General features: G+C 41.9%; 1 protein-coding gene and 3 non-coding genes across 8 annotated transcripts in view; 3 read left to right on the forward strand and 1 right to left on the reverse strand.

Annotated features, from left to right (window-relative positions):
* Nucleotides 1-13,148, forward strand: part of abr (ABR activator of RhoGEF and GTPase) — a 127,649-nt gene extending 114,501 nt beyond the window's left edge. For all 5 annotated transcript variants that reach the window (XM_037120251.1, XM_037120252.1, XM_037120254.1 and 2 more), the window contains 7 exons: nucleotides 6,565-6,624; nucleotides 7,018-7,127; nucleotides 7,259-7,398; nucleotides 8,047-8,181; nucleotides 8,349-8,454; nucleotides 9,001-9,154; nucleotides 11,587-13,148. In XM_037120251.1, coding sequence (XP_036976146.1) covers nucleotides 6,565-6,624; nucleotides 7,018-7,127; nucleotides 7,259-7,398; nucleotides 8,047-8,181; nucleotides 8,349-8,454; nucleotides 9,001-9,154; nucleotides 11,587-11,676 — 795 coding nt within the window. In that variant the 3' untranslated portion in view covers nucleotides 11,677-13,148. The remainder of the gene's footprint in view (nucleotides 1-6,564; nucleotides 6,625-7,017; nucleotides 7,128-7,258; nucleotides 7,399-8,046; nucleotides 8,182-8,348; nucleotides 8,455-9,000; nucleotides 9,155-11,586) is intronic.
* trnav-aac lies at nucleotides 2,335-2,407 on the forward strand. Its single transcript has one exon. It is a non-coding gene; the product is annotated as a tRNA-Val (tRNA).
* Nucleotides 4,292-4,364, reverse strand: trnav-aac. Its single transcript has one exon. It is a non-coding gene; the product is annotated as a tRNA-Val (tRNA).
* trnav-aac lies at nucleotides 5,826-5,898 on the forward strand. The gene has a single exon. It is a non-coding gene; the product is annotated as a tRNA-Val (tRNA).
* Nucleotides 13,149-15,187: the final 2,039 nt, after the last annotated feature.

Below are 15,187 nucleotides of genomic sequence, written 5' to 3' on the forward strand. Positions count from 1 at the left end.
GGTTGTACATATAAGCAGTTGTACATAAAGAGAATGACTCATGGTTACCACATGGATTCAGTGAAATGGATACTTTTACCTGAAACAGTCAAGAACTGTGGTTTATGAATTGTTCAGCTGGTTTGTTTCAGAAGATGCTGATTTTACCAAAAGTTGTCTTCTCTGACAAACCTGAAAGAAGACATTTTTTTTGCTCATGGAAGATCTCCAGCTCATTAAACTCTGACCAAAAAAAAACTGGTGAATGTTACATCAGAACCGAAGTGGTTCCCCTTGCGATCATTGTACGGACATTTCATACTTCGTCCGCTGACTCCACTGAGTAAACATACGTCAAGATGATCTAATGCTTTAGAAATGGTACATGCTGTTAGAGGTAAAGATCACAAATAACCTGAATAGTGACATAATGAGCCAGCCCACAACTACGCAGAATCCCCAGAAGGCCCACAAGTGGAAAAACATTGCTGTAGATCTCTCGAAGAAAAACATGGGGTCTTATCAGAGGACAAAAATGTGACTTAGATGGCAGTCTTGATAGTATATGCGAGTTTTCTCACTGCTTCTCTAGATTAAATCAGCGGTTAGTGTGTATTATAAAGGAACAAAGTAGTGTTTGTATCTGTGACTTCACTATGTGGGTTTTATACTGTATGCAAGGCCTGGAAAGAAAAAACATAGTATCTCATCTGTTTTTGGCTGATATTGACTCAGTGCATACAAAACATGTTACCAATCGGCAACATTTTGAGGAATCACAGAAAATCTAGTGTTTCAGATGAATGACATGAAAGCTAGCTTTCAAATTAAGAGCAATGAAAGTGCACTATGTAGCTTTGGGGAAGAAATTTTCAGATCTTCATTGACTGTATTTAGTTTGAGTCGGTAACAAAACCAAAGTCTTTGTTTTCATGACTGAATAAACTGATCTTAAAGGACAACACAATTTCAATTCAATGTAACTGTTTTTCTTTGTGTATTTAGTGGACCCTACCACATTTCTAGCCTCAAACAGTGTTCTGGGGACTCCTCTGAGAGCAGCTTGTTTCTTCAGTTATAATACAAATAAGTATTTTGATATTATTAATATTATGTTTCTGAGTTTGAATATCTTCTCCAAAACTACAAAGTGCCCCTTTAAGGGGATGTATCTCCCTTTCGCTGCTCGTAAGTGTAGGTCGAGTCACGATGCCGTGTGCTGGCTGCAGGCAGGGTCGTGTTGCATAAGTGCAGTACGTGTCTGTGTGTAGCTGTTTACAGGCCACATAAGAGAATTACACACTGCCTGCAGAGATGGCAAGGCTAGCCTGCAAATCACAACCTTCTGCTGGCTGGAAGCCCTCGCCGATTGGCTCAAACAATAAAGTTGGAGAGGAAGGCAACATGGCAACCGAGTCAAAGACATCACGTGGCGGTTGTGACATCAGCAGCTGTTGAGTTAAGGGGCCTGGCTGTCACTGATGCACATATAAACTTTATGCTTATGCGGTTCATTTAGCTAAAAATAGTCATACTGCTTGTGCTCGACACTGCAGCTTGATGTGTTGGCTGCGGGGGGAGAAAAAAAAAAAGGCTCAATCATGGCACAAACAGTTCCTGTAATCCTGCTAAAACCAAGGAGCCGTGCAGTTGGAGCTACGTTCTAATTAAAGGACTAATAAAAAGCTTTCTGCAGCTGAATGAATATTTAATCAGCCAGAGAACAGCAATGGAAAACTGCGCGGAAACACAAAGGAGAAATTAAACAGAAATTCATTAATTTAGCATATCAAAAAGATCAAGTTGTGTTTAGAATACTGTCGCCAGCATGCATTAACTCTCCGGCACAGCAACAATGGGCTAATTAAGTGTGTAGGGATTTAATTATTTGAGGCTTTAAACACCATTTCAGTAACTCACTGTTTGGCAAAATGTCCCTTGCCATTTCAGAACACACTTACTTGGATCTTTTTTTCTTTTTTTTTTTTTTTTGTCTTACATCAACATAATCAGCACAAGTTTGTTGGGAAACATGTTCTCATATGTGTGCAGGACCTTATGCATTGTTCTTGCATGGCCACTGGGAGATACATGTGAGCTTTTTTTTTTTTTTTTTTTGACAAATTTAGACTGCAGATATATATGATTCTCTAACTGCGTGTGCTGAGGCCTCCTGTGTGCTCTGTAGGAAATGCAAAAAGCTCCAGAGGGCTGCAGACCTCTGACTGTCCTGCTGTGCCAGGCTGTTGCTGCTGTCAGTCTCATGCAGGCCTCAGGAGCGTAGCTCACATGTCGCATGCTGGCGAAGGAGGGCAGGCTCTTTTCTCTGGAGCGGGGGGAGAGAGGTGGCAGCCAGTTCCCGTAGTGTAGTGGTTATCACGTTCGCCTAACACGCGAAAGGTCCTCGGTTCGAAACCGGGCGGGAACAGCACCTTTTTATCTTAGAAACGCAGTGATTGTAATCTCTCTTTTTTTTCAGGTATTCTTTGTTAAATGCAGTCATTTTATGTTAACAAAAAGGCTGATCTGGTTACTGATAGATGTAACAGTTTTTGTGAGGTGCATTAAACCTTTTCTTTCACTTATTTCTTATTACAGTTTTAATTATAACAGTTTTGGTTATAATTAATCACCCAGGAGTTTGAATCATCAAGTAACACTCTTGAGTCCTTATAAAGAGAGATGAAAATGGCAGGAAATAAGTTTAGTGGAACTGTTTCTCCCTCTGTTGCAAGAACGGAAAAACTGAAAGTCCATGTGGCAGCAAATCGGCATGATTTATCTTATCTGCTTTGTTCTGCCCTTGTAGATCAGCTGGGTTAGAGTGCAGGCTGTGTGTACATCCTGGCTCACGGCTGTCAGCTCCTTCTTTTGAAGTCAAGACTCTTGGCCGTGATGTTTCTGCCTGTGTTCTGCTTGACTGACAGAAAGCTCCGACCAGAGGCAGGGAAAGATGCTGAAACCAATCATCAATTTTCTATAGGCCCTACAAGTGGGCCACATCACATGGCAGACACATGCCTCCGGTTCTGGCTTATTTCCGACGCTCAAACACACCAAGCGAGCGATGAGATGAGGATGTGTGTGAGCATACTGGAGTCAGGTTTAGTAGGCCATACACAAGGTTGAGAGAAAGTAAACAGGCAGCACGTTGACCGGCTGAGCCCCAAACCTCTTGCACACTCAGTGATGTACGGCGCGAGCTGCTCACAGAGCATAATGATGAGTTCCCATATAACAGAGCGGAGGCATGCTGGGTGGATTGCTCTGTCCACCAAACACACACTAACGCACATTTATTGAATTCTATATAAGGAAAAAGCTCCCTAACTGGAATGCGTACAAATTGGTGTGTGTAGCAGTCCGCTGGGTTTGAAGTATTTCTGTGCTTGGCTTCAGGCTGCAGTCTGTTCTAGCCTCTTCTCAATCATGTATATCTTTGATAGTTTTCACAGCCCAACAAAGAGAGCTTTGCAATCCTAATCAGAACCATATCAGCCTGAGGATGTCTCTGAACCAAAAAAAAAAAAAAAAAAAACATGAGACACTTTTGGACTTTTATCTTTTCTCAGACATGTGAATGAATGCACACATACATATAGTCAATGCTCATGTGTTTGAAATCTCCTTCAAGCTTTCTTATGAACGGAAATTGGTCGCTGAACCTTTCATCTTCTTGGAATGAGATGAAAGTAGACTAAAGCTGTGTTGTTCTTGAAAAGGTCTTTAATATGCAATATAGAATATATTCTTGATGTGCTTGTAGTGTATCTCCAATTCCTTTGTGATATTTTTTTTTTATCCACGTTCAGATGTTAAAGGGACAGTTCACCCCAAAATCAAAAACACATATTTTTCCTTTCACATGTAGTACTATTTATCCATTTAGATCACTGTTTTTATAAGCTACTATCCAGCAATATTTGAAAAAGTTCCTCAAAAGATTTTTCTTTTCAAACAGGCCAAACAGGGTTCCAACCTCTTCTTAAATGTCAAATTCAATGGCTTTACAAGGACTTTCAAACATCCAACATAGTTTGAGACAGATCAATGTCAGTTACTGTACCTGCTGCTGTGTTTGAGTGGTGGTAGAAAACTGCAGGAGACATAAGCAGACAGACCAACATGGCCTCTTCACTAACGTTTAGTATAATGCCATTTTGAAGCACTTTCAATGACCCACATGTATTTCTTTGTGTTAAACTTTCGAGGCTGTGATTTGTCCTCAAATTGACAAACTGTCACAGACACTTGCAATTAATGAACCGTACCTCAAATCAACAATTACCTGTTGTTGGAGGCAAGAAAGGGCTGTTCCCGCCCGGTTTCGAACCGAGGACCTTTCGCGTGTTAGGCGAACGTGATAACCACTACACTACGGGAACTGGCTGTCATCAAAATATCCCCCCTACAGACGGTGTGCAAACATAGTCTCAAAGCATGCCTTGAGAAATATTTGCTGAGGGAGGGCTGCAGCTGACATAGTTTAAAGGTTAGTGAATATCAATCACGGTTTCAAAGTGCCTCCCTCCCTTTCTCTTAAGTCAGCCTTTCATGAGCTACATCTCATTTTGCTTTATGCATCTAATTGGCATATCTAGACTGCATTACCTTTGCTCCTCCGGTCCCTGTTCGTCCACCCACTTCCTGTCAACACCTTGAGTGAGCCATCACTCAGGATAAAACCTCGTAATACAGTTTCCTGTCTTCTAACATTTTGGGCCTAATTCTAAGCGTTATATCGAGTATAAACTTAGTCAGTCTGACTTGGCATCATAGTAGCCTCTTTAGCCAAACTTTTTGCAGTTATCCCTTTAAGCCGACTCGATCCCCAGGACAGCAAAAGTAGGGAAACGCGCTCCTCTCCAAAGTGTTTTTTGATTAAAGAGCCCATAAGAAGATACAGTATTGAAAGGGGTCAGTGAGTGTAACCACTGTCTGTAAAAGATCCTCTTTGTTTTTACAACGCTATCGCAGCACATTTATTTTTAATCAGCTTTTTTGGAAATTAGCAGAGAGGAATAGGAAGTAAATAGTTGGGAGGAGCACATTTGTTTTGGAGGGGTTACAGGAGGCATCACTAGTGAGTCCTGGATCTCTGCCCAGTCTTGTGTAAAGACCCAATTGCAGTGATTACCTGTCCCCCGTCTCAAACCCAAACCCTGCTGGGAGACCAGGCTTTAACGATAATAGGAATGCGTGAAACCGATGCCAAATGGCCTTTTTACGAGGTAATGAAATACGCTTACTGAGAACTTTTAATGTTTGCAGCCTAATGCTGACAATAAGAGAAGTGTGCTGCCCTTGCGCTCACCCAGCAATCATTATTTTCCTCTGAGTTGAGCACATTACCACGCAGGGTCGTAATGACATAACTGTGGATAGCTGTAGCGCTCAAACGGCCTATAAAAAAAGCATTAGCTGTTGTGGCCTCACGCAGCGGGCACAGACTCCAGGAGGCTTCAGACAACAACAGGCTGCCATCTCCCATGTCTCAGAGGACATACGATCCAGACTTTGAGAATGTCTGCGGTGAAGTGGGCCAAGTGTCTGGAGCCCTTGTTGGACCCCCAGGTGACTGCAGAGGGCATATGTGCGAAACTGAAGTGGCATCTTTCTTTCCCAAAGTAGACTTAGTGAGTGTGGTGTTGGGAGGCAGGACAGCTTGACTTTGATCCGGTTCATAGGTTAGAAAACTGGAGCAGCCAACAAGAAGGTGAACTCTGGGCTTGGTGAACATTAATCACAGTTTCAAAGTGCCTCCCTCACCTTCTCCTAACCCTTGAAGTGTGACAGCTGCAGCTTTGCGTGAGGAAAGTGGGGGGGGGCAGGTGAGGGGAGAGCCAGTTCCCGTAGTGTAGTGGTTATCACGTTCGCCTAACACGCGAAAGGTCCTCAGTTCGAAACTGGGCGGGAACAAGTTACTTTTTTATTTTTTCCACACTACACGGGTAGTGTGCTTCTTTTACAGAGCAGCGAGTAAAGATAATGTTTATTGATTTTTAAAAACTTTTCCTGTCCTGGAAAAGCCCTTGAATTTGATGTTTATGAAGGTGTGGGGACACTGTTTTGTGCAATCCCAATTAAACCTTGAATGGACAAGAGCCCAGGGTGATCGAGAGTTGGAGCCCCACATAAATGGCAGAAACACTTCTTGGACTTCTTTCTAATTCAGTGTGATGCTTGTCAAGTGAATGTGAATGAGGACATTTGATCATCATGTCTTGCACAGAACTGTACAAAAGTCTGTTTGTGTGGGATATGGGTTTTTATTGAAAACCTGCTTTGGTGGCTTGACTCTGGTGAAATATCAGGTAGTCAACTTTCTCTGCCTGCAAGAGAAAATCCAGTCCTGTGAGTGTCGGAGTAAAGCAAACTGTTTTCTTTTTGGTGAATGTTCATTCCCATAATGCTATCCTGCAGAAACTTTTCCACAGTAACAGTTTGTTATCTGAAGATCTGATTAGCCAGTCTCGTCTGAAAGTAAAATCCCTGTATGAATTTAGTAATGTGACCTTATCCGGTCAAAAGAATTCCCAGAAATCTTATCATTTCATTTCCTTCTGTCTCTGCTTTGTCTTTCAGCTGGATCCTCAGACGGTGCAGTCAAAGAACTGGCACATGGACGTCATCGAGATGAATGGGGTAAGACACAAGCAGCTCTGCTTCTAGCTCAGATTCTGACATATTTACAGCATATATTGAAATTAGCTGTGTTATTTCTTAAAAATGTGATGTAAGGTTACACGGTGTCTGTATCTTTTTCAAAACTGTACACCCCTATATCCCTGAAGGAGGTCAAAGTGAGATTTATATCACGTGTTATCTCGTAATAACCAGAAAAGAAAATCTGTTCAGTTGTAATATTTACAGAAACAATAAGAGATGTCTGATGGTTTAACCTCAAAATTCCAGTGTGAAAACCTCTAAATCTAAACGGATGAAAAAGATTAAAAAGTGATTCATGAGGCTCACAGAGTTCAGCTCTGGTTCATTTAAGGAATGTAGTTTGCTTTAGCTGTGTTTGTTCGTCATCAGATCAAAGTGGAGTTCTCCATGAAATTCACAAGTCGGGACCTCAGCTTGAAGAGAACGCCGTCCAAAAAGCAGAGTGGGGTGTTTGGAGTCAAAATCAATGTGGTGACAAAGTAAGCATGTTCTTGTACTTGAGGCCCATATGGGCTGTTTCTCTGCAAGTTTATGCACATTCATTGTCAAATCTGAATAATTGAGCTGACTTCATCAGAAATAGTAACATGGGTGCTGTTTATGTCCACAGGCGCGAGCGCTCCAAGGTGCCTTACATTGTCCGTCAGTGCATTGAGGAAGTAGAGAAGAGGGGGATTGACGAAGTGGGAATCTACAGGATCTCAGGGGTGGCCACTGATATCCAGGCCCTCAAAACAGCATTCGACACCAGTAAGACTCCACTCACTGTTTCTATGTCAGATGCTCTTTTTCTCCCATCATCTTGCCTGCAGAACAGTCCAGCACTCCATTGTATCAACAGATTACTATATATAAAACAGAAACACGTTTAATAGCCATCCCATCACTGAATCATTGTACTTTGCCTTTAAAATGATAGTTTGGTTTGGCTTAATCCAATAATTGATCCTGTCAAATCACATCATACCATCTGAGTCATCAAGCATTTGCCCTCTTTGTTTCTAGAAGTGTAGTATGTATATAAAGGCTGCTTAGGGTGAATATAGTTTGAGACTTTCCTGCAGCTTTGGGGTTTCTGTAATTCCTTCAGGGAGGCCTTGACAGATGAGGGGCAGCAGCTGTCAAGCGGTCTAGTTTATGTTGTGTAAGAGTCTCGCAGCATCAGTCACGGCTGCATTTACATCACAGAGATCCCACCGACCAGAGCCCGCTATCACCTTTCTTTTCTGTGTGAAACATTGAGCACGTCCGCATCCGTGTCCATCTGGATGGGGGGTTATTGAGAGATTACATCATTCCTGGAGACGGAGCAAGGAGAGAGCAGCTGTGTTATTGTGAGCCTTTAAAAACGGGGCGTGTTAAGCTTTTAACCGCTCTTTGTTTGTGTCTGACCTGCAGATACCAAAGATATCCTGATGATGCTCAGCGACATGGACATCAACGCCATAGCGGGAACACTGAAGCTGTACTTCAGGGAGCTGCCGGAGCCTCTGCTCACCGACCGCCTCTACCCTGCCTTCATGGAGGGCATCGGTGTGTGACCTTTAGTCCCTACAGTGTGTGCGTGTTTGCCATCAGTGGGTGCTTTTAGAGTTTTACTAGGGAGTCTAAGTCACCCACCTGGAAGAGATGAGGGCCATTGAGTTAAAAGATTTGTCCTGCCATAATCCGATTTGACATCTTTTTCCTCTCTCTCACAGCGCTCTCAGATCCAGCAGCCAAGGAGAACTGCATGATGCACCTCCTGCGCTCCCTGCCAGACCCCAACCTCATGACCTTCCTCACTCTACTGGAGCACCTCAAACGGTAAACACACGCCGCCTGTCAGGAGAAAACAACCAAAATCTGTATATAGCCCAGATTCCAAAGAAGTTGGGATGTTTAGTAAAGCAGAATTCAATCACGTGTCCACAAATTGTGTGTGGAAACAGTTTTACGAGGCGTTCCTGAGCCCATGTAGTACCATCATGTATACAATCATGTGTTTTGCAAAGTTTTTTGGGAGCATTTCACAACTCTCCCAGTCTTTTGTCTGCATATGTCCCAACATCTTTGAAATAGTTTTTTCTTGCATCAAATTTCAAATAAGCATATATTAACAAAAATCAATGAGGTTGGTGAGGTAAAACGTTAAATATGTTGTGTTGCTACTGTTTTCAGCTGTCCAAAAGGAATAGCTTATTCACACATTACATTTTATTTATGTATATAGGGGTTGTAATTAGGAAAGTTAATTTGTGGACTCATTGTCCCCAAACACTTAATTATTCTTTGTATGATTAAATGATGTGTTGACCTCTGTGTGTTCCATCAATCCTGACTGATGGTCCGTTGGTGTTTTTTTTCCTGCAGCGTGGCTGAGAAGGAGCCCATCAACAAGATGTCCCTCCACAATCTGGCCACCGTGTTCGGCCCCACCCTGCTCAGGCCCTCAGAGTCGGAGACGACGAAGGGACAGCACATCACCTCCGCCTCTGACATCTGGTCACATGACGTCATGGCACAGGTACTGACACGCCGACTTAGGAGAAAAACAAACGCGGGTAAATTAACACACACTCGTAGGAATGTCAGACAGAGTTTTGTCTTCTGACATTTTTGGATGACCACATTTAAATCCTGTGTCTGTATGCGAGACATAGTATTATTATGCCTTTAATTGCTGTCTGATGCCCTCTTTCCCCTAGCTATTATTGAAGCTTAAGGGGCATTAATAGAGGCTCCCTCTGTGAGCGGAGGCAGTAGATGGTAGACTGGTGTGTACATGCACATTTCCTTGTTCACTGCACATCTTTTCCAGATGAATTTTACTCCCACGTCGCTAAGTGACCCGTGTCACCGCGGTCTACTCTCCCAGCTGTATTTAGGCTGCAGGCAGTGCATTCATCTCTACTGATAGATGAGTTTCCTGTGCACAGATTTCTTTTCTTAGCAGAGTAAACAACATCCAGAGTAAAGCATCATAAATAGGACATTCTGAAAATGCAGGAGGTCCTGTCTGTCTGTAACAGAGAAGAGAGTGTTTGTACTGGGGCTTATTTAAATTCCAAATGTTTAGAGCACAAGTACACAGATTGTCAAACGAAATAGAGAGATGCTTCCTCCAGCGCATCCTTAATATAATCTCATAATGGGACATGAGTGATGGGGGTCATCCAGCATTATTAAATAGAGGGGAACAGTCCATGTTTTTTAGAGAGTATGATCAAGTCCCCAGACAAATAAAATGCACCTTGTCTGAGTAGTCAAATGTTCACTGTAAATTCAATTACTTACCAGAAATTGCTTTTTCCTGGTTAAGCTGCTGGAAGCATCAAACAAACAATCAGTCAAATTAAATTTTCCAGACACATGGCCGTCTGGTGAAACTGATTAAAGGGGAGATTAAGTCAAATTTGTGGGGGGGGGCATTAGACTGATTCACCTGTTTTAATAAAGCAGATTCTGATGTTCAAAAGTGATTTTCCCAGGGCCTGTTGACTGAAAGATTTGGGGCTACATGTTAAAACAGTCAATTAGAAACAGAATTTTGTTTCAGCTTCATACTACCAGATTAGTCCCATTGATGTCGGGGAAAAAGGAAGCAAATAAACATGAAATGCAGACAGATGTGAAGTAGCAGAGAGATAATAGAGGGATGTAAAACTTCGAACATGAGTGCTGAAGTAGGCAGTCTAACAACCCTAATTAAATATTGAAATAATGAAAAAAAAGGGGGGAAAAAATGAAATATTTCTTAGTCTGACACAAATCCATGATAGCTATTTGAAATTTACCAAAATGAAAACCATTCTATAGTGAGAAAATAAAACCTAAGATGATATGTCGTTCTGGCTCATGTGTGGATTTATGGGAGAAAATAATAAAGAGGAAGCAAATCCGAAGACTTGAGAGGTAAAACTAAGTACCAATAAAAAGTGCAAAGCCAGCTAGTAATAAATTACAGTTAGATTGATATCTTGAGACAGTTTTTTTTGCAAATGAGCTACTTTTGTAGGAACAGACATATAGTACATTTATTTTTACAGTTATAGAGAGTTTGGTCCACTTACCAACAGGGTAAGCAGTTGGCCAACAACATTAAGATTCTTTAAAAGCCTTGATGCATAATTGCTGCAGTTTTTCATCAAAAATTGCACTCTTTCTCAGAGTCGTAACTCAGCAAGTCAACTCAGCAACACACACATGACAGACATATATATGATTCAGTGTGACTCACGCTCCCTGAAATATTCTTACCTCAGGTGACTATTTTAAATAGAAAACATCCATAAATCCTGTTAGAAATCATTAAAACAAGAGATGCCTCTTATAGCTCCAGAACTTGCCTGAGACATCGTCATGTTTTTAGGTTTTAATTCAGGGACAGCTGTCTTTAGGAGGTGCTAAATATACTGGGATCACAGTGGAAAGGTCTTGGGGGTCTGGAGCACCGGCGCAGTGGAACAGGATCACTCCCACGTGGGTTTATCTAGTGAGCCCTTTCCAGACACTGGTTTGTCTTCCTCATCAGATGCATCCCAGAAAAATGGCATTTACATGTATAATAATTACGTTCAACTGCTGTTTCTGTTTCCTTTTTCTGTCTTTCTGGCTTTGTACAAGTCCGGCATACCTTCAATGGGCCAGAATTGACAAAATGTGAACAAATATAGGCTTTAAAATATCAACTTGTCCCTCAAGTAGAGATAAAAAAAAAAAGAATTATCCATCCAGTCATCCACAAATTCTATCAATACTACTTTTTAGTAACATTGTACATATATTTTAGCATAAGTAAGGCTCAGAATGTCTTGGTGGGGTCAGTTACATGGGTTGTTGTGAGGATGAGTTTGTCTGGGAGGGGCCACAGTCTCAGACTTTGCAAAGCCCCTGTATTAGACTGGGAAGTACACACATGGAGTCATTTTAAGAGTCATTTGTTTCCTCTCTTCTTAGGTCCAGGTGCTGCTCTACTACCTGCAGCATCCCCCCATCTCCTTTGCCGAACTGAAGCGCAACACGCTCTACTTTTCCACTGACGTTTAATCCCCACCCGCCTCCCTCAGGACGCCATCTGGAGAGGAGAGAGTCAGAGACTCCATACAATCCCTGGTCCCCTCCAATGGGTCCTCCTGCCTCACCTCTCCTCCCAGCAGGCGGCTCATCTCGACTGTACAGCCCCCGCCCCACACATACCTCCTGTCCACACCCCCACCCGAGCCACCTCACACCCTTGTCATGAAAAAGAGATGGAGCTGAGCACGTAGGGAGGTGGTGAAGGACATTTCCCAGTCGTCTAGTAGTCACTGTCCTGTTTGTAATGTGAGGAGAGCAGAGCCGACCCCCGCCTCCCACCGACAAGACGACGAGGCATTCCGGGACCACAGTGGAAAGGCCTGGGGGGGGTCTGGAGCACCGGCGCGGTGGCACAGGATCGCTCCCACGTGGATTTCATCTAGTCAGTCCTTTCCAGACACTGGTTTGATGAGCTTTGTTTTCCTCATCCGAGGCATTCCAGAAAAATGGCATTTACATGTTTAATAATTATGTTCAACGGCTGTTTTTGTTTTCCTTTTTCGGTCTTTTTGGCTTTGTGCATGTGCGTGGTGGAGGAGGCCGGGGTGTGTGAGTGACACCGTGGATGTACTTGAGTGAGCGAGTGTGTGTGTGCGTGTGTGTGTGTTTAAGGGACTATGAGAACTTGTGAGGTTTAGAAGTGGCTGGGAAGCCATCCTAATAAATGGCCGGCGATGTGTCTCTCTTTGCTGACAGACGAGAGGGAACTGCCCTCCCCAATGAGTCTTGGCCAAATTAGCCCTATTTATTTTGAATATATATAATATGTGTGCCTGTACAGTTCTGTGCAACTAGAAAAATGCTCTAAGGAGTCTGTTTTTTGAAGTTTATTCAGGTAGTGATGTTATTTTTAGTCTGATTTTTCTCATCCACCATGTCCAATGGTTGGTAAGCTGTGCTGAAAAGATCACCAGAAAAGTCTGCCAATTAATTTCAGATCACTTTGTAGAGGAGAACGGGCACTCTGTGACATGTTGAGGGTTGTCAGAATAAAAAAACACAATGAATGGAACATTTAGCTTTTCTTTTCTTGTTGTTTCATTGCAAGCCTGTTCCAAGTGTCTTACTGCACCAGTATAATCTATAGGATGATTTGTGTAGTTGCCCTCGTTGCATGTTCAGCTTGTCAATCAAACCAGGCCGGGTAACACAAAGGTAGGTTGTCTCTGCAAGGCCCTCGTTAAGACTGGCAAACACCCATCTCTGCTCTGTACAAAGCCAACCTTTCTGCTATCAAGCCTGAGACATATCTTAAAATACTGTAAGCACTGCTAGATGAGTACTATTTGATATTTTTAATATAAGATTAAAATAAAATAAAAAATGTTGTATTTTACTTCCTTTGAGAAGAATTTCAGTATACTGTAATATTGAGGCTAAATGTTAATGTGAAACTTTTTCCCCGTTTTTTAGTAAAAATAAAAGTTACCAAAACACTCTCACCCCGTGTCTCCGTGTGTGTTTGAGATCTGCAATGTCAATAATACTGTTTTTTTCTGGAACCAGAGGGTCAGTAACATAACTAACAATGATAAAGATGCTAAATCCTAACATTTATTAAAATCATGTCAATGTACTGTAAGAGGATGGTGATTAAATGGATCACATGAGGAAAACGACCTACCCAGGATACACCTAAATCTATATAATTAAATAATAATCTTGAACTTTTCCCCAATAAATAAAGATCTGTTCAGATTTCTAGCACCACCTGGTGGTCACGTCTGCAAATTGCTGAACGTGACCAGCAATAAACGTGTTTCAAATTGGATGTGCCACCAGTGCAGTTAACCCCCCTCATACTGTGACATGTTTTGTGTATGTATATGCAGATTTGTAGCGTAACAGAAACTCATTGTAGCATTGCAGCATTGCCACAGAGGTCGAGTGCGGTCCAAACCTCGAGGGGGAACTTCATGATAAAGTTAAACGAAGGGCATTTACAAGGAAACCTGCTTTCAAGGACATTCAGCATCGCTTTAATATGGGAGATATCTGCTTGGGTGGATGAGATGGACACTGATGCAGTCAAGAGTCACTTCACACAGAGGTCCTGGTTCAAAGTGACGCTTTTTGGCCCCAATACTGTGTGCTCTTTCGCATTTTGTCTCAGTGCTTCAAAATTATTTACAATTGCATTATTTTGCACTTGTATGAACACTCCCAGATGTTAAGGCTTGGTTAAAGTTCTCAAATTATTAAAAAAGGGCACAGTCTTCTTCTCGGCTTGAACTTATTAAAGATTTGCGTCACTAATGTTCCAAATATCATTGATAACGTCAACGTAACGCGTCTATGAAACTGTGATGATTGATCCGACACGTCTTCTCCGGAGGCCTGCGATTGGTGGACACAGCGCTCAAAGAAGGGACTGTGGGTAGCAATGACTGAGTCTTTGTTAAACAGCACTTGACTGCAGTCAGCACCGAAGCGTGATTTCTTTAACAGACCCTTTACAGAGAATTTTATTGAGTCGTGAGTCAAAGTTCAGGACCGCTTTTGATTTTTAGAGGGATTTAAACACACTGGCCCATGTATATAGCCTACAACAAAAATAGCTGTTATCTGGCTGAGTCGGGACAAAAAAAGAAAAAAATCCTAAAAAATAATAGCTGTGTCGATCTGTGGGGAGTTACTGGGCACCACAATCAGTCAACCACTGCAGTCTCAGTGTTTTGATAAAATACAACAGAGTTTTAAGCAACATTTTGATGGTTTTGGAGTTAATTTTAGGATCCACTGAGTTCACAGACAAAACACAAGAAGCAGATGTGCAAAAGAAAAAGAAAAAAAAACTCAACCACACCACAATACTAGAAATGCTGTGTGACTCATTACAGGAAGCACACAATTAGAGCCAACAACAACAAAGGCATTGTAACAAAATCTATTTGATCTGAAATAGAATCTTATGACGGCCGCCGAAACACCTTGTTGTATGAGGTCTGCAAACGTAATTCCAACCAAATTACAACTCAAAAGAAAGACAACTGAAGTATATATGTTCTCTTTGGGCGTCTTTTCTTGATTTTTGAATCGCACCCAAACTCTGTCTGAAACAGTCAGTTTAGCTGCTCAGCTCACACACGCCTGACTCAGCATGGTGCTAATGTGTTTTTTTTCTCTGGAGAAAAAAAAAAATCATCATTTTCTAATAAAAAATAAACAGGTTTGTACATCATTTGCTCAGCCTGTACAAGCTAAAACACACATTTTGGGAAATTGTCTGAGGCATTAATTTGTCTAAACTGTCTTCTGAAAAAGCAATTGTTACTTCGACTGTAAGGACTTGATTCAATTACTTTTAAATTTGAAAGGAAAAAAACCCCACTGCCCAATCAATTGGAATAAAATACTTGACTTTGTTTGACTTGTACTTGTAATCAATGAAGCTCTGATCATCCAGCGCTCCGGCCTGGGGCACCAGTATAATGGTGTAAACGCAAAATAGTTTCCCTCTGGAATGTGGAAACGTTCATCA

Source organism: Acanthopagrus latus, chromosome 13 (assembly GCF_904848185.1).
Source record: "Acanthopagrus latus isolate v.2019 chromosome 13, fAcaLat1.1, whole genome shotgun sequence".
In the NCBI taxonomy this organism is placed as follows: domain Eukaryota; kingdom Metazoa; phylum Chordata; class Actinopteri; order Spariformes; family Sparidae; genus Acanthopagrus; species Acanthopagrus latus.